Source organism: Alosa pseudoharengus, unplaced genomic scaffold (genome assembly GCF_046254945.1).
Source record: "Alosa pseudoharengus isolate Yale_2024_CS ecotype anadromous, Long Island Sound unplaced genomic scaffold, YU_APseudo_1.1 YU_APseudo_1.1_scf_2, whole genome shotgun sequence".
NCBI classification, from domain to species: Eukaryota; Metazoa; Chordata; class Actinopteri; order Clupeiformes; family Clupeidae; genus Alosa; species Alosa pseudoharengus.
In genome coordinates this window covers 49,404,283-49,426,976 of record NW_027468663.1, presented here as the reverse complement: position 1 = coordinate 49,426,976, position 22,694 = coordinate 49,404,283, and the positions used below count along the sequence as shown (strand labels likewise).

General features: G+C 42.4%; 3 protein-coding genes across 4 annotated transcripts; 2 read left to right on the top strand and 1 right to left on the bottom strand.

The window, feature by feature from the left end:
* Positions 1 to 4,143: 4,143 nt before the first annotated feature.
* Positions 4,144 to 6,691, top strand: LOC143135360 (myocilin-like). 2 transcript variants are annotated; one of them, XM_076296053.1, is made up of 3 exons: positions 4,144 to 4,755; positions 5,228 to 5,359; positions 5,534 to 6,691. In XM_076296053.1, exons 1-3 carry the CDS (start codon positions 4,296 to 4,298, stop codon positions 6,331 to 6,333), a joined length of 1,392 nt encoding a protein of 463 aa, XP_076152168.1. In that variant the 5' UTR covers positions 4,144 to 4,295; the 3' UTR covers positions 6,334 to 6,691. The 2 variants fall into 2 exon arrangements, with proteins under 2 accessions (XP_076152168.1, XP_076152167.1); XM_076296052.1 differs by having other exon boundaries at positions 5,525 to 6,691.
* Positions 6,692 to 8,684: 1,993 nt separating this feature from the next.
* LOC143135359 (polyisoprenoid diphosphate/phosphate phosphohydrolase PLPP6-like) lies at positions 8,685 to 10,645 on the bottom strand. Its single transcript, XM_076296051.1, has 2 exons — positions 10,102 to 10,645; positions 8,685 to 9,080 (listed from the first exon to the last, which is right to left on the bottom strand). The coding sequence occupies exons 1-2, from the start codon at positions 10,538 to 10,540 to the stop codon at positions 8,692 to 8,694; spliced, it is 828 nt and encodes a 275-aa protein (XP_076152166.1). The 5' UTR covers positions 10,541 to 10,645; the 3' UTR covers positions 8,685 to 8,691.
* Positions 10,646 to 11,134: 489 nt separating this feature from the next.
* Positions 11,135 to 21,113, top strand: LOC143134744 (peroxiredoxin-6-like). The gene is made up of 5 exons (XM_076295360.1): positions 11,135 to 11,250; positions 11,976 to 12,132; positions 12,361 to 12,507; positions 16,792 to 16,938; positions 20,693 to 21,113. The coding sequence occupies exons 1-5, from the start codon at positions 11,159 to 11,161 to the stop codon at positions 20,819 to 20,821; spliced, it is 672 nt and encodes a 223-aa protein (XP_076151475.1). The 5' UTR covers positions 11,135 to 11,158; the 3' UTR covers positions 20,822 to 21,113.
* Positions 21,114 to 22,694: the final 1,581 nt, after the last annotated feature.

The following is a 22,694-nucleotide window of genomic DNA, read 5'->3' as shown; positions in this document are numbered from 1 at the left end:
GTTGATGCATATACCAGACAGCCTGTAATTCATGAAGCAAAATCCATTCACACACCCACTTTATTCTGGCAGGGCAAAAAACAACCTGCTGTTGGGTCACCACTGTAACCTGTGTGGGGGTAGTTTCACAATCAGAATAAGTCCTTGACATTAAGTCTTAATTATGTTGACACAAGGATCAATAATAAACACAACAAATATTGTAAAAATATTCAGACTCATATGGATGGTGAAAAACGACATTTCTCTTAGATGTCCACTCCAACAGACCAGTAGCATTGGATGTATGCATATCTAAGACTTGTAAATCACCAGTTGCCATAAAACATTTTTTTTCTCCTTCAAACAATAAAGATTAAACAAAAGAAACGAAAATAATTATATTCAAAGAAGGTTTCATTTATAGGCCTTGTGAAATTAATTGCTTACCATTATTGTGAAACCAGATTAGTCCCCTCATGTTATACACAATGCACAGTGGCTCAGGTAGATTCAATAGGCAGTTTGAAAACCAGCACACTTTTAATCATAATCACCATAATCATGAAGCACGACACACTGAAATAACTGCCGAAAGCACATTTGAAAATGGACAAACATTGTATTTTAAGATCCATTAGCATTCCAAACTCATAAGCACAGCCATTTCTATAATGACCATGTGCAGGGAATGGTGGTCTGAGAAAGAAACCTTTCATAAGGCAATGGTTAAAGTCGCAATAAGTCAGGCCAGCACACCGTTAACTACAGTCTTGTGCAACATTCTGGAAAATGTATCACATATGTTGAAGCACTAGTTACACACCTACAGTATGTGCACTGAATGATTAACATGTTTTCCAAAGGTTTTACAGCATATCACTAAATACACTAAAGACATCACTAGAATCTATCTGCAGCTAGCTTCAATCTGTGCTAACTGTACAGCTGGTAGGCTAGTGGTCAAGTTAAGTCTACTGCCTTTTAGCTAATGCAGGCTTTAGATTAAACTCCTTACTTTCACTTTAATATTGTCCACAAAGTTGATTCAGTTCAGTGGTGCCATCATCTTGTTCATGTGGAAGAATGTAGAATGTGGAAGAACAGACAGCCACATTTTGGCCTAGTGGCTGTTATGCTTTTGTAAGAATACATGAATGGTGAAAAAGAGTGACGGTCTTTGAGATAAAGCAGCAACAATCCAGTGTCCTTACCCTTACACAAGAGCCATATTACATAATTACATAAACCAAAAACACATTTCTTCTTACTCATCTGGGGTCAAACTAATAATGTCTACCTTTCATCAGCTGGAATGGAACTAGTAGTAAAGTATGGGCTGTGATGCATGGCCTATAATGAAGACAGACATTTATATCCATTTCCTTTAAGAGCCTCAATCTCTTCTGGGCTCCTTTTTTCATTGGTCACCTGACCAATGCCTACACACCTGGATTTCTGCAAATCACATGCCCGTCTTGAACAGAATTGGGGAGGAAAAACAAGATTAACAATCCTTCACCACTTTTATGACTGTAAGAAAAATCCAGTGGTCTGCTTTCTAGAGTGGTAAGCACAAGGACTGTGTTGTGCGCCTGTGGAAAATTCCTTCTGAGCGGGAAGGTGGCTTTCAGGAAACACTCAAAGGATAAATCATCATTTCAGCCATGGAGCTGTCCAGCATTCTGATAACACGGCAGGGAGTGCAAAGGCCATTTTTGATTTCACCCCTAGAGGATTAGTGTGAGGCTCTGAGCCCCCCTCACACACAAACACAAACACACAAACACACACACACACACACCACCACCACCACCACCACCACCCTCTTATTTTTTGTTTATGTTAAGACACCATCACTGTACTGTGCTATCCCTATTGTAAACATCTGCTTCAAACACCTCATAAACAAGTCTGCTTGACTTCCTGTCTCAGTGTGGGTCGAGGGTGGGGTGTGTGGTGCAAGCGGATCCACAAAATGGGGGGGGGGGGGGTACATGTGCCCAACTCACCTGCTGAGGAGTTGAGGAGACAGGGATGCTGTCCAAATGCCACGCCCCAAACAGAAAGAAATGTCCAAACAGCTGCTTGGAAGTAGAGTGAATAGATGTGTTAACTTGTCAGATCATGCACAAAAGAAGAGGCAGGAGTCTCTCTCTCTCACCCATAAATCACTCAATGATGAATGTTTTTACTTCTGAAGATGGAATCTTGGAACCTTTTCCTCCATGAACGATAACTGTCTAGACATCCTGTGACACCAGGCCAGACATCTCAAGTCGTGGTGCCATCTGTTACCACAGGGCAGCTGGGATCTATCATGCAACTGCATCTTGTTTACAGACAGAACCATGGAATGTTGTCCTCCCTGCTGATGTGCTAATGAGAGGACATGTAAACACTTACCGTAACTTCCCGCCTATTAACCGAGGTTTATACATTCATTTTGCCAACATTTTTTTCAGCTATGCGGTTAATACACATGGAGCAGGCTATACATGGAAATGCATTTCTTTTCTTCATCCTTATAATAATAAATATGATTAAAGCACTCTGATTCATTGGGCTATTGGGTTTCAAGATTAATGTAGATACAGTCAATACACTGTTTAATTTCTTTAATTTGCATAAAAGACTGTCCCCCAGTTTATAAACAATGCTGCTAAAAGATTGGAAATTACAATTGTGGATGTACTGATGACAAGCCACACATTTATGTGTTCATAAACTTCTTTTTTTCTCCTAAAAGTGTACAATCACTCTATAAACAAGTAAAAGTCACAAAAATTGTACTATAAATCACTCTACATTTTGGATGGCCTTCAATTAAATTTGGATGACTTGGTTGGGCATGGCAGAGCTGCAGCAGTAAAGTAACTGACAGACAATCAGATGATCCAGGTTTGATTTCTGCCGTTGCGAGTGCTGATTACATTGAATAAAACTGTCTGTTAAATATCAGTCAGTTGATCAAATAGTTTCATATACCAAATGTACAGTATATGCCCACTGAAATTATTTGAAATGATAAAATATGGGAAAGTATCAATTAAGTGTATTGTTTGTAGTTAACAGAACCATTAATGGTTATAGTGCATAAAAACTACATTGTGAGGAATATGAAAATTCTCCTGTTTAAGGTCTGTGTGAATAAAACAGAGTATGCACATATGCAACAAGTTGTAACAGTAAATACCGGGATACTGACCCCTGACACCTACAGATCAGTCATTCTGACAGGGTGACAAGTCAAGTTCCACTTCAAACATATATAACATTTTGGTTTAGATGCTTTAGGATTAGAATGTTGGCAATTTAGCTTGCAAACAAATACAAATCTGTAATTCTTTAAAACTGCCCAAAATAACGTAATCGTGCCATCTTCAAAAGGCATCCATTGTCAGTGAACATTTTCAAATGTATGCTACTCTGAACAGGTAGTCAATCATGAGTGCTAAGGCCGAGGTAGTTTTCCATCTAAGTTCAAACTGTCAAACTCTCAACTGCCTGACTTACTGATCTGGATGAGTTGCGACTAACTAAGATGATAGTCATCCCTGTCTCATCTCACTACAGAGGAAAACTTGCACTGACCATCAACACCCTTGTTTACAGTGGTATAAGGTACAACCCACTAAACAACATACAAAGCTGTGTGACAAATAAAGCACCACTTATAATGTTAAGATACAGACCAAAAAAACTGTTAAACTTGAATAGGATTGTCAGTCATAAGAATCAGTTGGCTAATGGAGTTTTTAGACCTCAGGGTCAAGAACAGCTGTGGAAACTCCTTTTCCAGAGGTGCAAACATGACCCTTGGCCAAGACCTTGACCACATCCACATGTCTGTGCCCAGAGTAGCCGCCCTTCTGCAGAAGCCAGTCAGGCCTCCCATTGAGGAGCACACAGGTGCCATAAATGTGTTGTAAAAGTTGAGGAGTTGCAGGGGTGCCCAAAAACAGGATCTGCACATGGAAAAAACATTTGGGGAATTTGCATTACATCACACTTCTCCCCAAGTGGCCCTGCCTTCTCTGCCGGCCCACGCCCCTCTCCGACAGGCACCTATGTGCTCTTACTCCTCCCACCACCTCCGCCACCGTGAGCATAAATACCAAGCCCAGCAGCTCACCGAGTTCAGACAAACAAGCAGGGGACCCAGCAGCAGGACACCTCTCACCACAGCACCCAAAAAAACAACACCAAAGCTGAGCGAACAGGCCGAGCAAACACTGAGCAAAAGACCACCACCACAGCAAGAGCACCACCAAATTCACCTGCAGCTCAACTCTCCAGATCTATCATCACCAGCCATGTGGGTCCGGCTCGCCGTGGGACTGTGCTGCCTGGTGTTGGGCTGCCAAGGGCAGGGCAGAACCGCATCGCTCCGCAAAGCCAACGATGACTTCACTGGCCGCTGTCAGTACACCTTCACTGTGGACAGCCCGGCCGAATCCAGCTGCCCCCAGGCGGGAGCCGGGGGCCCCGAGGACGAGGGCGTGAGGACCCGCCTCACCCTGCTGGAGGCGCTAGTGAGCCGGCTGATGGGGGAGCGAGGCGGAGTGGTGGGTGAAGCTGGGCTGCGGACAGCGGAGGAGGAGGAGGAGGTGGAGGAGGAGGAGGTGGGCCAGCTCCAGCAGGACAAGGAGCGTCTGAGCCGGCAGGTGCAGGACCTCCAGAGGAGGCTGGAGGAGCTGACGCTGGAGACGGAGCAGCTGAGGCAGAGGCCCTGCCACCAGCCCCAGCCCCCGCGGCTCAGCACGCCAGACAACGGTGAGCGACGACAGGGAGAGGGAGAGGTGGGCCAAGGGGTGATGAGGGGAGACAGCAGGTCATGAAGTCCACTTCATGTAGTGGAAAAGTGCACATTTACATGGTGTTATGCTATAAATGTTATGCTACAAATTTACATGGTATTATGCGTGTGTGCTGTCAATGTATATATGAATGTGTGTGAGTGTGTGTTCTGTGAGTGTGTATCACAGTGTGTGTGTGAGTGTATGTGTTGTGTCTGTGTGTACATGTCCAAGAGTAAAGACGGGCTGAGAGAGGGAAACGTTCCCAGCTGATAAATACACTCCCCTTCATTAAAACAGGCGCCAATCAAAGAGCTCTGCAGTACACCGCTCTGAGAAAGCCAGTCAGAGAAACTTCAACCAATGCTTTAGAAATGCCACAAGAAAGTCTCAAACAAATATGTGGGACTGATTGTTGTCTTTGATATCATACTCACTCTTGTCCTCAGATCCTGCTTTTCAGTTGGGGAGCGGAGCCTTTCAGGAGATGAAGGCAGAGCTGTCTGAAGTGCCTGCCCCACCTCAGATCCAGCAGGGACAAAATCAGGCCATAACCAGTACCAAAGCACAGACAACAAGCAGTGAGAACAAATCAAATTATTTACATTCAACTCCCTTGAGAGCATATTTACAAAATGGCATGATTATAAAAACAAAACATGCACTATTCAGAGTAATTTTTCATTCCAAACACCTTGGTCATTACAAACTGTAAGTTGGGGGTTTGTCTTTGTCTGATGACTCAGGCTTTACAGGCTGTGGAGTGCTGGTGTCAGTACAGCCGCCGGTGACTCACCGCAAGGCTGACAGCATCACAGGCAAATACGGCGCCTGGTTCCAGGACCCGGAGCCCCTGGGGCAACCCTACGGCCCCAAGACGGTGTGGCGAATCGACGCGGTGGGAAAGGAAGTCAAGCAGCTCTTCGCCTACGAGGACATGGAGCAGCTGATACGGGGCTTCCCCATGAAGGTGCTGCCGCTGCCCGAGGCTGTGGAGAGCACGGGCGCCACGGTCTACCGCGGCTCGCTCTACTACCAGCGCCGCCTCAGTCGCATGCTCATCCGCTACGACGTGGCCACCGAGAGCGTCGCTGCCCGGATGGACCTGCCCCACGCCGGCTTCCACGGCCAGCACCCATACTCCTGGGGCGGCTACACCGACATCGACCTGGCCGTGGACGAGAGGGGCCTCTGGGCCATCTACAGCACCAGCAAGGCCAAGGGTGCCATCGTCATCGCCAAGCTGGACCCCGAGAGCCTGGAGGTGACCAAGACCTGGGAGACCAACATCCGCAAGAACACGGTGGCCAACGGCTTCATGGTGTGCGGACGGCTCTACACCGTGGCCAGCTATAGCCTGCCCAACACCACCATCAGCTACATGTTTGACACAGACACCAATCAGAGCAGCGCCATCAGCATCCCCTTCCACAACCGCTACCATTACAACAGCATGATCGACTACAACCCAGGCAACAAGAAGCTCTACGCATGGGACAATTATCACATGGTCACCTATGACGTTAAGCTGGCACAGTCAGACAGCATCCCCTAAGCATACACATAAAAAAACAGAATGAGAGACTGACAGACATTGTAGTAGTGCAACCAAAATAGTACTTTAAGCGTTCAGCGTTAATCTCAGCCATGTTATTTTCAACAAAAATATAATGACTTAGGTTTGTCACTGCTTTAGCAAAAATAACTTCTCAGTGTTATAATTCTGTATATGTTGTCCTTAAATAGTTTAAAAGCAGAGAGTATGCAGTATGTAGAGTCGACTATTTCTGTATATAGAATATTATGATTATTTACGTAAAATGTATTTTTGTATGAAAATTGTTGTAATTTGTTGTCTCCTTACAAATGCCATGACATCTTCCACTGTAATAATTTAAAAAATAAAATGTTAAAATGCGACCCTGCACAGGTGTTATTAATCAGAGAGTATTTATGGGTTCCCTTTATAGCCATATTACATTATTATGGAATAACACTATTATAGAACAACAATGCTATTTCACTATTATTCCATAGCTCCATCAGCAAGAATGAACTTGATTTCCACAACTCAAACTCATGAGAAACTGGCCATTACATATAGACAGTAATTCTCAAATTTCGTAATGTAATATATTTGACGTCAAATTAGTTTATGTTCATATTTAAAACTATTAGCAGAAGCTTTTGTCCAAAAGTATAGTATAGCAGTATAGTATACATGCTCTTTTGATCCCGTGAGGGAAATTTGGTCTCTGCATTTATCCCAATCTGTGAATTAGTGAAACACACTCAGCACACAGTGAGGTGAAGCACACACTAATCCCGGGCGCAGTGAGCTGCCTGCAACAGCGGCGCTCGGGGAGCAGTGAGGGGTTAGGTGCCTTGCTCAAGGACACTTCAGCCGTGCCTATACTGGTCGGGGTTCGAACCGGCAACTGGCAACCCTCCGGTTACAAGTTCGAAGCGCTAAGCAGTAGGCCACGGCTGCCCCTAAACAACATACATTATATTTTAATCAAGGACCAAATAAAACACACCAGAGATAGTTCACTCCTCCCTTAAGTGTTCCCAGAGAAACTCCACACAGGGTTTCATTTTTGTTTGGGGGACAGGCTGCCTCCACTTTGTTTCTCCAACATGTTCCAGATTTGATATTTGTAAGATCTAGGGGAGTTAGGACTTACAGAGAGGTCTGGTGTCCTTGATGGAGTAGATATAACATGAGCGCCATCTTCTGGCTCTTTAGTAGTATGATTGAAAAAAATAATAATAATGAAACATTTTAACATAAAAAAAATGCACCAAAACCTCGTTTAAAGGACATTGGAGAGAAATAAGCCTTTTTTGTGCATAGCAGAAATCTTACTTAATATCATGAAAAATGGGAGAGAAAACAAGGAAGTTACTTTTGTTGTTACTGATGAGTATCCATTTAATTCAACTAATCACAGCTATGCATTAAGTTAAAGAGAACTCAAGCTGAAGGGAGGCAACACATTTCCTGCACAATGACATGCGGTATCCTGTTACTCTTTGTTGTACCAACAAAGACCTGACCAACATGTAACAAGGTCTGCAGGAGGTTACAACATTCTGGCATTGCATTTCCCATGAATAACATCACCACAGCATTAAGTTTTCAGTTTCCCACATCATGGTTTGTAATGAGTCTTTCAAGAATGCATTCTTTCATTGTGTCTTTTTCTCACAAGACTGCATTTGTTACCTGCAAGTGCAACTGGGAACTGTGACTGATTCCAAATGTGAACATTTTATAATCTCATATTTTAATCAAACAATAATAAGTATATTAAATAATAATCAATAATTCAATCTATAATAGCAATTTTTATTAAATAATAACCATAATAATATTAATAATATTAATAATAATTATTATTATTATTATATAATTATTATTTTAATCAATAATAATAAGTATATACTGCATCCATATGGATGTTTGACAGACAAGTGTTCACATGAATAACTTTTTGTTATGCATACTCTAACACAGACCATGTGTACTATATGCAAAGTTAAGTTTTAAAAACACTTTTGCTGTGGCTATATTATCATCGCAACTAACTGTCATATGGCTGCATTTTCTGCAGTGCACAAATATCACTCACACCCAAAAAATACAAATCTGTCCATACAAAGTCCACAAAGCTGTGCTTAAAGGTGATGGTCCTACATTCAGTAATATTACTCTTTACTTCTTCTGGTGTGTCATTCACCAACAAACCAAGTCTGGCACACACGTGCAAAGCGCTCCTGAACAATCCACTTGTAATTCCCGACAAGTCTCTGGAGAGCCTCGGATAAACTCCGGTGATAGTGGTGTGTGTGTGTGTGTGTGTGTGTGTGTGTGTGTGTGTGTGGTGGGGGGGGGGGGGGGGCAATTTGGTCACACTCCGGCCAAGCTGTCCCGCAGGAAGGTTGTCAGGATGTCCTGCAGCCGCTCGGGGGACAGCCAAAGCCTGTCCACCAGCCCGTAATGGCAGTAGCCCAGGCAGAGGCCAAACAGCACGTCCGTCACGTTGCTCTGGCCCAGCAGGACTCGTGAGAGGCCCACCAGGCCAGCCCAGGCCAGCAGCAGGGCGCGCAGCGAGCCGGCCGACACCAGGCGCGTCAGCAGGAAGCAGGCACACATGGATGCCCGGGTGGCATGGCCTGACGGGAAGGAGTAGCGGTCCACCGCAAAGGGCATAAACAGGTCCGAGCGACTGTAGGATGGAGGCCGACGTCGCACGATGGCCTTCACTATTCCAACTAATGTCATGTCCAGCACTAAGGCTGAGAGAGAGACAAAAATACATAGATAGATAGAGGCAGAGAGAGAGAGAATATTAGTGATAAAAAAAAAAAATAACACCTCTCCAAATCAAGTGCTTTTTGATGTTTGCAGTGCCAATGTAAATGCTGATGTTTGAACTTGACCTTTGCTTATTCCCTTTTGGGCCCTATAGTATCCTTGAGGTCCTACAGAGTTGTTTCAAACATCACAGGCATAGCTGACCTATAGAGTCACAAATCCACCTAAACAAGTCCTGTAGTTATCGAAGTGTATAGGAATAGAGTTAGCTACGGTATGTAAGCCTATGTATGTGTTTGTGTGTCTGTATGTGTGAGTGTGCGTTTGTCATTGGTTTTCCCCCCTCTTACATACTTTCAAACCCCCCAGAGGTGACACTTTTTGTGGGGTGGCTAAAATTGAATATTTTTCCACTGTGGTGTCCTCTGTTCTCCCTGGCATCAGGCGGCAGCTGCTGTGGCCTGCTCAGTGATGGAGCTGAGATAACTGGGATATAAATGGACATGGCACCGGAACCACAGCTGAGGGATCACTACGCATTACAAACAACTGTAATTCCAGAGACTGCTGTGTGTTCACTGTGTCAAAGTATGCACAAGTGTGTGTGTGTGTGTGTGTGTGATGAAAGGAAGGCTGAGTGGGTGTAGGCTACACAAGTAATTATGGAATATCAAGCAAAAATCATTGCTGCCATTATATAGACACACATGTGGTCAAATAATTAGGGGATGGGCACAGGCCATTTTGGTCAATTTGGTCAATAACACTTCATATTTTCATTGACAATCAGTGACAATGTCTAAAAAGTTACCAATTGAACACAATTCAAGTTTGTCAGATATATGTGCCTTGCAGCGAATTAGATCAAATTTGATATATATTTTATATGAAAAGGAATGCCCAGAAAGTATACTTTGGGGACAGACTGCATACACAAAATAACCAAACAAATTTCGAATTTATTCTTGCAAATAAAGAGAAGCATGAAATGTAAATACCTACCCATTAGAAGGTTTAACATTGTCTCCAGCTCAGCCGCCGAGTCGCTGTAGACCAAACCATAAACTGCACTTATAAGCCACGGTACTCCGTGCCCACTGACCTCCACTAGTTTTACCAGAGGCCTTATACTTCCCAGCAGGGAGTCTTCACAAGTACAAACGCCAAGTCGTTTTGAAAGCCATAAGTCAATAGCTAGTAAAAACCTAAATGCAATCGTGATGAAAGATAAATTGAGTCGCTTTGGATTTTCCTGAGACTGTGCCCCATTGCCGAACAGAGACGCGCTGGAAAAACTCGAGGCTCGACGTCGCGACGAATAATCGGAAGATCTACGAGGGTGCACTGGCCCGAAATCAAATCTTCCGCTGACACTGTTTCCACAGATTCCCGAAATACTTCCACTTCGATTGCCATTTCTTCTTGCTTTCGGTGAAGGCATTTTTTAAGTTGCAGAAAACAATTAAATAGGCTAACCTAATTGTGCATGCAAAGAAGTCCACGTCTTTAATTACAACACATATTTGAGCAACTATGTATGTTTTTCTTGAAGACGCTGCTCCACGTGTGCATGCATGCGTAATCAGCATTGCCTGTCAGGTAGCCTACGAAGTTGTAGACAAGTGCGATGCCGCGGAGCGCTGGTAGTGACCAGCTATCACGTGATGGGCTAAACAGAGGCGCTGACCTACCACCCCTATATTCAAAAAGACATGTTTTACTTTCTATTTTACTTTCGAACCTATGGGAGGAATCGTCAAAATGCCATTGCAGCAAAAAAGTTCAAATAGGATACTGATCATGGAGGCAGGTTACACTGTGGATTTTAAGAACCTCTATAATGCTGATCGGAACCTGGTTTGTTTTATCAAATAGTCTATTCAGCAGATGTTTGATAAAAGCCAGTCAAGCATGCTGTGCTGCAGCCTATGACGCAAACATGCCATGATAAATACCGCCCCACCACCTCTGCACATACCTTATCGGATGCAACCATCAACAAGCTACTTGACGGTGTCCAGCGGAGATAAACACAACATATATTTACCAAGCTACTGGGATGCCTGGCATACTACTAGGGGACATATTTCCTAATTTCGAGGCCGAAACTACAATTGGCACTATAAATTTACACGACTTTCTGGGAGATCGGTAAGTAGCCAATAGTAAAAAGTAGCCATATTTGAATAAATGAACATGGACACATTCGTTTACAATGCAAATCTCTTGAATCCGTCCGACATTTTTGTGATTAATTCTTCAGCTAACTCCATCCAGATCGTGCAGCCGATGCACATATTGAATTAATAAATAATGGGACATTAAGATGAAACTGTTTGCGTTTAACACAGCAACAAAAGCAGGTTATTACAGCATGCGGTCATTTACTTCCCTAACGGTCATCCCTCACTTAACAGGAACTTACTTGACTGAAGCAACGTAGGCCTACACTTTATATAGGCTAATGCTCTATGGGAACATGACATCGCGGGGTTTGTTTCACAATTCAATTAAAATAATTGTGTTGGAGAGTTCGAGAACAATGCGCCTTTTTCACAGTCAGTTAGTTGGCCTATGACTTTGCATGTTCATGTTTGCAGTGATCTAGGAGCTATTGTTTCTCCAACAAACAAAATGCTGACATTAGAACTAACCACCTGTAGGTTTTTTTTTTAACGCATAGCCCGATCTTTAAACGTTCTCAACACTTTACAACCGTGTTATGGTACACATGAAAGATGAAAGAAAAGCGAGAAAAAAATGATCTATCTAATTCTGTCATTACCATGGCGTTTATTCTCTGTGTGTGTTACTTAGCTTAATGACTTCCGCTGTGACTTGTTTGACTTGAATAAATCACCTCTTTTCCTCCATAGATGGGGAATCCTATTCTCGCACCCTCGGGATTACACTCCAGTGTGTACTACAGAGCTTGGCCGTGCTGCCAAACTGAGTGAAGAATTTAAAAAACGTGGTGTCAAAATGATTGCTTTGTCTGTCGACTGCGTGGAGGACCACCGTGAGTGGATAAAGGTTCGCATTCTTGACAAATACGATCACTACCAAACATAGGCTATTTATTTTGTAATTATTTTGTATTTTGGCCATACACTGGGTAAAAATTTAAAGTGACACATAATACATTTCTTGTGGTTTGGAGGATTAAATTATAAAATAAAACATAACACACATAGGAATGATAACACCTGCAACACAATAGTCTCCCTGTGATTGAAGCCTTACTCCAATTATCTTCTATAGGACATCATAGCTTACAATGATGAGGAACCTGGTTACACATTACCTTACCCCATCATCGCAGACCCCAATCGGCACCTGGCCTTGGCTCTAGGTATGCTGGACCCAGATATGAAAGACCAAGAAGGCATGCCCGTCACTGCCCGATGTGTGAGTAAAGTCAAACCTGAATCATCTGCTTATTTCCCATCATGTTTCTATGTTTCTTTTTTCAGTGTAATGGGATGTTTGTGGCAGTGTAACTATGTTTGTAGTTGGGGGTGGTGGTAGTGGTTAAAGGGGCCATATTATGCAAAACACACTTTTTCTGTGCTTCTGATGCTTCTCCAGGTGCAAAACAAAACTGCGTTGAGTTTTTGTGTGTTAGTTGAGAGAGGGTGATATCAGAAACTATGCACTTCTGTGAGCTAGTCAGAAATCTCCCTTATTGAGACGTCACATTAAGGGAAATTGTACTACCCCTAGAGCCATATAGGGCGCTTACCCACCCCCATCTGAAAATTCCCACCCACTAGGTTAGGAACTGCCTGTTGAAGATCCTCCATTTTGGTCGTAGCCTATGGTTTCCAACAGTATATTAGATTTGATAGATTCAACTTTATTGTCATTGTGCAGAGTACAAAGACAACAAAATGCAGTTTGTGTCTAACCAGAAGTGCAAAAAAGCAGAAAAGTGCAACGTAATATACAAAGTATAGACAGGTGGTGCATAGACAGGATAAGAACTATAGTGCAGTGTAGACAGTAGTAGGTTTACAAAACGTGGTTTAGATTAATATAAATTAAATATAAATATGTGCAGTGTATTAGCAGTTACCTTATAAGAGCAGAATAAATAAGGCTATGTAATATGAACAATGCGTTCAGATATATGCAATGTAGTAGCAGTCACATTAAAATAGTAGTAAGAATAATAATATATATGCAGTGTATTAACAGAATATATTATAAGAAAAACAGAATAAATATGGATATTTAAAGGAGAATTCCGGTGTGATTTTGACCTAAAGTGTTTTGAAACATGATACCGAGTGTGAACGTATGTCTCATAGCCCATCTCGGCCTGTCCCCTGCACTCCGAAATCTGGCGCTAGTTAGCCGATGCTACCAACAAGGCGGTCAATGGTGGTGCCTCGGCATCGGCATAGCCATGCAAATAAATCACTGTTTTACACCATTTACGAGGCTCAATGTATCTCCACACTTCATTGGTAGACTTCCGAGGGCCCTGACATTTAAAACGAAACATTGAGAACTTTGAAAAAGCACTGGTAGTTTACTTACAAGACGATTTATACAGACAGTATCTTCACGAAGTTTAGCGTTTGCAGCCATCTTGAATTTAGTCACGATAAGTCGAGCGACGAGTAAGAATGAACAGGTATGATAAGGGATCAGATTCCAAAAATAATTCTGTGGAAATGCATGGATTACAGTTTCTTCCAGTAGCAGCAACTGGAATCCATGCATTTCCACGGAATTATTTTTGGAATAAACTTCGAGAAGATACTGTCTGTATAAATCGTCTTGTAAGACAAGCCGAGATGGGCTATGAGACATACATTCACACTCGGTATCATGTTTCAAAACACTTTAGGTCAAAATCACACCGGAATTCTCCTTTAATGAACCATAGGCAGATGTGGAATGTAACAAAGTACAAATATTTCCTTACTACTGTACTTAAGTACATTTTCCACGTATCTGTACTTTACTTAAGTACATGGACGGATTATGAACTTTCAGGCCCCTGGGCCCAGATATATTAAGGGCCCCCCACTAATTGTCGCATATTTGGGGGTCCTCACCCAGAAAATGTTTAATTAGTTTGAAGTGATTTCCTAGCCTGGCTAACGTCAGACCTCATCTCATTGAGATGGGGTCTGGGAACTAGACATTAATTTTCTCGTATTTGAAACGTGGTTTACGAATGCCCAGAGCCGTTTATTGGGCGCTGCGAATGTCTATCAAATGCGTCTGTACGTAGCTCATAACGGCTTCGGTATGTCGTCATCGTCTTGCTGCCCTCCCTCCGTTCTGTGATTGGTTCCTTCGTTGAGGTGAAAACGAAGTCCATAGAATCCAGGCTGCCTAGCAGCGTGAATAAAATTGCGCGCGTAAGGCAGCATGGGAAAACCCAGCTGCTGATAATGTGTAATCTGAGGGGATTTTTTTGCAAACAGCTTCAGGGACCCCATAGGTCTATTTTGACTTGCTGAAAAAGAAGATTTGAAAGTTGAGAAAGAAAGTTGTGGGTTAATTCCTGGCTTCCACCGTTTGAGGTTGAGCAAGGCACTTAACCCTAAATTGCTCCGGGGACAATGTAATCCCTTGTAATACAATTGACATATCTAAGTCACTTTGGATTCTATTCTATTCTATTATAGGAGAGACAGAGAAAGAGAGGTGAGCAGTTAAATATGAAAGGATAGAGAGAAAGAGGGGAAAGCAGAGAAAGAGAGGTGAGCAGTTAAATATGAAAGGAGGACAGACAATAGCTACATCTGAGGAGGGTTCAGAAATGTGCAGCAGTTAGGTTGGTAAATTGTATACCTGTAAGCAGTGTTTCCCACAGAATTGATTTCAATTTGTGGCGGTAGTTGTGACTTGGACAAGGGGGGGGGTCACTTTAAGACGTTCCTGAGTAGCCTAACACAGTTAAAAGGCTGCTGAGGGGTATTTCACAAAGGCAGAATTAAGACATCCAAGATAAGTGATAAAGCGAGGTTTGACATAGCGTTGTCTGGTCATCCTAGCTCAACTCATTTCACTAACTCCAATCCAGGATCAGTAGGAGCGACTATGTCAAGCCAGGTGTAAGTAATTCAGGATGTGTGCGCGTTCTCGTTTCTGCCCCAAAGAACTCACGGTTGGAATAAAAAAGACGCGGAAAATAGCGTCATTCTCACAAAGTGAACAGCCGCTTTTGATATAGACTAACAATGAAGTAAAGTTGTCCTTTTTGGAATGGGGAATCATGGCTATTTCTGTAAAACAGCAGGAGTAGGCGTGGTAGACCAACTGAATGCAAATTTACGTATGCACCCACGTGTGAGTGCTTCCTTGTCTCGACACTCAACGTCATTAAAAAAAGCGCTTTCCATTACAAAGATGCACATAGTATGATATACCTTTATATTATAGTTGAAAACACCTTCGAAAACTTGCCCCTCCTTCCAATCAACTACAGTAGCCTAGGCTATTCATCAAACGTCTAATAAAATAAGCAAACAATGAGTAGGCTACCTTGTCCTATGTTAATAATTATAAGGCTATCACAATTAAAATAATAACCATATGGTAGTAGGCAGACAATCTGTTTTGTTTTGCGAGCAAATACATTTAGCAAATAGTTTATATATGGAATAAAGTTCTTTAAAAATGAGCACGGAGGTCTGATGTGAATGACAGCTGGCTAAACCAATAAGACAACATAATTACCATTAGAATTAACTTAGCTTGGCTGTTAGCCTGGTCGGGACCAGGCTAGGTGCAGAGAATAAATCCCCATGGTAACTTATGTGCCATCTCTTTTGTGAAACCAAGTCTAGGCTAAATTCATCCAGGATAACCAAAAAATCCCAGCTTAATCCCTTATCTAGGTTTTGTGAAATACCCCTCTGATGTGTGGATGCAATTCATAACGTTTTCTACATAGTAGTTAAAATAAAGGTTTGTACTTCTCCTTGGGACAAGCACTTTTGAATTTTGGAAAAAACTTTTCCATTTACATCGGGATTTTGCAAACATTCAGTGTCAGAGTCAATAAAATGAGCCCTTCCAAAGACATCCAAACAGTATTCTAACGTTAGCTTTGAGATACTGCTTGATTGCATAACTTAACTTAGTTTAGTCTCTTCAATGTAGCCTACTATGTTGTGATAAGACCTTAGCAGAGTTAACTTCAATGCAGCAGTTTTGAACAAATTTGCGCAGGATGGTCACGATGCTTAGCGGATTTAATAGCAATTTAACCAGATGTCTTCTATGCAATGCTTCTATGTGGCAACAACAATCCTTCAACAATCGTGAATATTTTGTTAAATGCACATGCAGAGGAGGGGCAGTGGGCTACGAGAGAGAGCAGGGTGGGGTAAGGAAAGGCTGCGTGCTTAAAATGTGCAGCTCAATGGCAATGCAAGGATTTGATCTTATATTTAATTTCAATCTGTGGCGGCCGATTTTGATTTCATGGCGCCCCGCCACAGATTAGTCAATGTATGGGAAACACTGCATGTAAGACTGCAAACTCTTTAATCTGCAGCGAAGGCTGAATATCTGTGTCAATGCCAGTGGTTTATTGCATTATTGCAGTGGTTTTCATCATAGCCAGAATATGCTGCTGGATGGGCTAAACACAGACACCAAACAACCTTTGTTATGGTCCTTTCAGTGAAGATTTTACTAACTGCTTTACAAATGAACACTCCACAGGTGTTCATCATTGGTCCTGACAAGAAGCTGAAGCTCTCCATCCTCTATCCAGCCACAACTGGCCGCAACTTTGATGAGATCCTTAGAGTCATCGATTCCCTACAGCTGACAGCTACGAAACGGGTCGCCACACCAGTAGACTGGAAGGTGAGATATTATACTCTTTGCTCAAACAGAAGCAGTTCCACTGATTTCAAGTTGCAACATGTTATTCACTAGCCTGGAAGCCAGCCGCTAGCCAACTTAGCCCCGCCCACAACATTTGAGTTCGGGAAGTTCGGTCTGGAACCGGAGCTTTTTCGGACCAATCAAATTGTCTGGGTGGGCTTTGTTTGATGGACAAATGAGCAACAGTGCCTCGTCTATCACGTCATCTGAGCACGCTTCAGTTGATTTTGTTTGCAACTAAATTGCTGATGGCTTCTAAGACCCTGTTTAGACGTAGGAAATACATAGATAGATACTTTATTGATCCCCAGGGGAAATTCAAGTAAAAAAAAAACATATATATTTCCATGTGGTTTGGCCTTTCATTTACACGAAAATGTTATCACTGAAAATGTTATCACTGAAAACTCCGGCCAGTGGAGATGTGGGTATACTGTGGGTTTCACTTTTGCATGTAATCACGGGGGAAAACGGTGTTTTTGCATTGTGACATGTTGTTCCCTTGTTTGTTTGAAATCTCTGAGTGACCATCTGTTTGGGCGAGGGGTTTACGACACCCTTCCCCAGCTTTTTTTTTCTGTGTGAATGGAATTATTTTTAAAAACGAAGGAGAAGGGGAATATCGTTTTTCTGAATAGCCTACTACGCATAAACATGGTCTTAAATTTCTCTATCCCGTGTTGACATTGACATTGACAGCGCAATAACTTGACCACAAAACAATGTCAAGGCATTTGGAGAGAAGTAGGATGGTTCAGAGGGGTATTTCACAAAGGCAGAATTAAGACATCCGAGATAAGTGATAAAGCGAGGTTTGACATAGCGTTGTCTGGTCATCCTAGCTCAACTCATTTCACTAATGCCAATCCAGGATGAGTAGGAGCGACTATGTCAAGCCAAGTGTAAGTAATTCAGGATGTGTGCGAGTTCTCATTTCTGCTCCAAAGTACCCACGGTTGGAATAAAAAAGACGCGGAAAAAAAGAGTCATTCACACAAAGTGAACCACCGCTTTTGATATAGACTAACAATGAAGTAAAGTTGTCCTTTTTGGAATGGGAAATCATGGCTTTTTCTGTAAAACAGCAGGAGTAGGCGTGGTAGACCAACTGAATGCAAATTTACGTATGCACGTGTGAGTGCTTCCTTGTCTCAGCACGCAACGTCATTAAGAAAGCGATTGCCACTGCAAAGATGCACATAGTATGATATACCTCAATATTATAAGTGAAAATACCTTCGAAAACTTGCCCCTCCACTTCCAATCAACTACAGTAGGCTATTCATCAAACATCAATCATCTATCAACAAAAGAAGCAAACAACGAGTACCTAGGCCTATGTTAATAATTATAAGGCTATCACAATTAAAATAATAACCATATGGTAGTAGGCAGACAATCTGTTTTGTTTTGCAAGCAAATACATTTAGCAAATAGTATATAAATGGAATGAAGCTCCTGAAAAATTAGCATGGAGGTCTGATTTGAATGACCGCTAGCTGAGCAAATAAGACAACATAATTACCATTAGAATTAACTTAGCTTGGCTGTTAGCCTGTGGGGTATACTACGAAGCACGTTAGACATATCTAGGCTATGTAGACATATCGAGGCTTGACAAAGCCTTGACTCAGGGGTATACGTTAAGTGATACTACGATTGCAGTTATGTGATATATTTGTCAAACTAGGCTTTCAGCTCAGATCTGTGCGCGTTCTCGGTGTTGGGATGACTTTGGCCAATCGTGTAACGTGGAGACGCACAAGACCGCCTCTATTTAAAAACAATTACTTCCGCATTCATGAGCGATAGCTTAATCTACACTGCAATCATTTTTTGTGTCTAACCTATAACATCAAATAAATCAATTGTCATCAGTTGTTGTATGGTATGCACGTCCATAGTGGGATATTTGCACGCACAGCACTATTAAAGCGCATTCGAGATCCAAAATGTTAGTAGAGGCGGAGCTCCACCTGTAAGATATGACAGAATCCTACACGTGAGATAACTTCGTTTTTAAGACAATTGATTGGTCAGTGTGCGGTAGATTACACGATTTGAGCTATAACTTAGCACATAACCTCCTCCCGACCAGGTTTGGTTGACCGCATAAGATACCATGGTGATATAGCGACAATAAAACAGATCCACTTTCGTGTCACAGCATAGCCTGGCTTTGAGCGCAACATACCTCGCTAACCCACTAATCGAGATTCGTAGTACACCCCACTGGTCGGGACCAGGCTAGGTGCAGAGAATAAATCCCCATGGTAACTTATGTGCAATCTCTTTTGTGAAACCAAGTCAAGGCTAAATTCATCCAGGATAACCAAAAAATCCCAGCTTAATCGCTTATCTAGGTTTTGTGAAATACCCCTCAGGTGTTCTTCCTACAGCTTACGGTAAGCTATTTTGTTGCTCTGATTGGTTAGGTCTATCCAATTGACCGATCGCAAAACGCCACCCATCGAACGCAGATGAGCCAATGGCAGTCCAGTAGCTCCGCGCAGGCAGGCATATTCCATCAACTTCACCTTACGGCTCCATAGAAATGCATTGGGAGCCTTGATTTTTGTCCGGATTACCGCAACACCGATACACAGGATAATGCCTTTCAATCTTGATTAAGTTTTCTGTAATTATGTTAAATTAGATTAAATTCTCTCCTCCCAGCTCTCCCCTATTTTGAGCAAAGGGTTAACTAAATGAAACAGTGCTCCACCACATCTGTGGATTAAAGGAAAATTCCAGTATTTAGCACTTTGAGTCCCTTTTCTGGTTTGTTTTGGATGAACTAGAGTGGTGGACACCGACATTTTGACAATTGGTCCTGTCTCGACTTTACTGACTCGATTTGAATCGCCTTTGACTACTCAGAGTGGCTGTCAAAAGGCATACTCAAACATGTCCTAAAACAACCCTTAATGTTAGTTTTCAAAACTGTGCAACCGAGTGGTTAGTGGTGTTCGCTGATGTTCCAAAACAAGTAGCGTAGCAAAATACAGTTTCTGTCGTGTTTTATTTGGCATTTTGTAAAATCCCATTGATTTCTGTTGAAAGACTCATTGCACGTTGATATTACTGCGCCACCGTCTATGCTTCAGGTTCAAATATTGAGCGGAAGTTTATACGCGGTTGTGAGGTGTCTGAAAAAATAGTTCCACAATAGCAAATAAGACGGCTGGAAATCATACATTGCGCTGATATATTTGATTTTAATAATCAACGAACACCACTAACCACTTGAGTCAGAAAAGTGTGAGACAGGACCAATCGTCAAAAGTTCGGTGTCCACCACTCTAGTCCATCCAAAACAAACCAAAAAAGGGACTCAAAGTGCTAAATACCGGAATTTTCCTTTAAGCCACACAGTCAACTCAATGCAAGTAAGCTAAACAAGGACGTTAATTGTTCTCAGCACTGCCAGCATTGTGTATAATATGATTGTCACTTGGAGGAGACTTAACCAACGTTAGCATAGTTAGCTAACCGCTGCGAATGTGCTAGCATCATCACGTCAGAAAAGCATAGGGCGGAGTGTGCACAGTAGTGTTAGCCCTGGCAGCAAATTACATAGCCTAAGAATATAAACAAGCAATATGGCGCAAGTGAGAGTGGTGTAGGTAGCAGATACTGCCATGGCTGTGAGGCAGAGTGCTGCATGTAATCGTATATTTAAAAGCATTACATCTTATACTGATAAATCCTTATTCTCTCCCCTCTTGGGAAGCCTGGTGATCATGTCATGGTTCCACCCAACATTTCTGAAGAGGAGGCAAAAGATCTTTTCCCGGCTGGTGTGTGCAAAAGACAACTTCCTTCAGGGAAAAACTATTTGCGGTACACACCACAGCCTTGACAAAAACTCCTGGGAGAGCACACCCGATTTCAAGACTCAAGGACTACAGAACGAAAGGACAGATGTCGCAGATGCTGAATGTAGAGATGACACAAGCACAGCAGAGCCCAGCCACACAAACTACACTTGTTGGAGTATTGGAATTAATGAGGCCTTTCAGTAATGTCTCCTCTTTCTCATTAAGTCTGGCTGCTTGTCTATGCTAGAGATGTTGAGAAGGAGAAACAGTCTTTAACATATTGTGCTTTTCCAAGTTATCTGGTCTTCAAATAAACACATTTATGAAATGTTATGGGTTGTGTGGCTGCTGAGTTTATTTCTGAGTGTTGTACTCTTGTTGTCTTATCCCCTCCATTCTGTTTGGCCTTTTTTGGGCTATCTCTCTATGTAGCAGGCTATTCGCCTTATTCACCTGGCGGCCTTTACGAGTCTGAGGGGTACACTTGCCATTACACCTCAGTCCAGCAGATGGTGGTGGTAATGCACTCCGTTTGCAAACTGCTAAAAAACAATTCACTGAAGAAGAAGAACAGGCCAGTGAATCCTCCTTCTTTAATCGGTAAGCTTTTTTTGGCAGCCACCACCATCTGCTGGACTGAGGTGTAATGGCAAGTGTACCCCTCAGCCTCGTTATGGCAGCCGGGTGAATAAGGCGAATAGGTCGGGTCATTATGGTCTATTACCTCCTAGCTGTTATTCAGTGATGATAATGTGGTCTTTATTATCCTCCCAAAGATAGTGCTTGGATACAGTGCAGACATATAGACACTGTTAATGAAAAACAAGAGTGCAGAATATTTTGATGATATATCTTTCTCTGATGATATCTTTCTCTATCTCTGTAAATTTTCTGACGGCATTCCACTTATTGCCTCTGAATAAAAGAGTTTTAATCCTGTCCTCTACTCCATAATAATGCAGTGTTTATAACTAAACATACCAACCCACTAACAGAGCGAGCAATAACCCTATGCCTTCGGCAGAAGTTCACTTTGACCCTATGACCTTGCCCAGATAGCAAGAGGCTGGCGGACCACTGTCGGTCCATTGGGGGCATAGCTGGCGGTCCGCTGGCATTTTGCTCATCGGTTCTCTGGCGATTCGCTGGCGGGTTGCAGACAAATTGCCCAATATTTAGCCACTATTGGCCTTAAACCTTTCATTTGTTCAGTTATACTCCATATATCATTTTATCAACTTTTCTTAAAATTCATGAAGTTTAAAGGGAAACATGGCAGGATTTCCCCCTCTGCTGGAGAAATGGTGCATTATGCTATTTCAAACTGTGGGAAAAGGTAACGATCTAGTGAACGGTTAGCATAAGTTTGGCAGAACTATGTGGATGTTACATGGTAAGAAACACGATTTAAAACGAGTTTCTTGTTTTTCACTTCTCTTTCCGGGAAGGTAGTCTATTTATTACGTTGAAATAGTTGCTAAGTTCCCCTTTAATTTAAAGAGATGGTGGTCCAACGGCCGACCACAAGTGGCACGCCACCGGCGCCATACCACCAGTGGTCCGCTATCTGCCAATCTGATTTTGCTATCCGAGTGAATACCCCATCTGGGTTTCGTTTCTAGAAAGGGTTGTTGGCTAACCTCCGTCGCAATGTTTATAGTTAAAACCGGCGTTCTTGGATTTGGTGTTTCTAGAAAGGGTAGTTCCAACAATCAATTGCAAACATGGGCGGAAAGTTTGGTGGTTCGAACGACAGGTCGAGAGTAGTAGTTGAAGTGTCGTTCATGGATATTTTGCAGTTATTGATGGATATTTTGCTGTTTGACTAGATTTACTCTCTATTCATACCAGAACATTAGATACCAATTTCGATATTTCAAAAAGCAATAAATCATACGATAGTCATTCAACACA

Coding starts and splice junctions, on each gene's coding strand:
- LOC143134744 (XM_076295360.1), top strand. CDS start 11,159: ATGCCTGGCATACTACTAGGGGACATATTTCCTAATTTCGAGGCCGAA. Junction 11,251..11,975: donor CACGACTTTCTGGGAGATCG/GTAAGTAGCCAA, acceptor TTTCCTCCATAG/ATGGGGAATCCTATTCTCGC. Junction 12,508..16,791: donor TGCCCGTCACTGCCCGATGT/GTGAGTAAAGTC, acceptor AACACTCCACAG/GTGTTCATCATTGGTCCTGA.
- LOC143135359 (XM_076296051.1), bottom strand. CDS start 10,540: ATGCCTTCACCGAAAGCAAGAAGAAATGGCAATCGAAGTGGAAGTATT. Junction 9,081..10,101: donor AATGTTAAACCTTCTAATGG/GTAGGTATTTAC, acceptor TCTCTCTCTCAG/CCTTAGTGCTGGACATGACA.
- LOC143135360 (XM_076296052.1), top strand. CDS start 4,296: ATGTGGGTCCGGCTCGCCGTGGGACTGTGCTGCCTGGTGTTGGGCTGC. Junction 4,756..5,227: donor GCTCAGCACGCCAGACAACG/GTGAGCGACGAC, acceptor TCTTGTCCTCAG/ATCCTGCTTTTCAGTTGGGG. Junction 5,360..5,524: donor CAAAGCACAGACAACAAGCA/GTGAGAACAAAT, acceptor CTGATGACTCAG/GCTTTACAGGCTGTGGAGTG.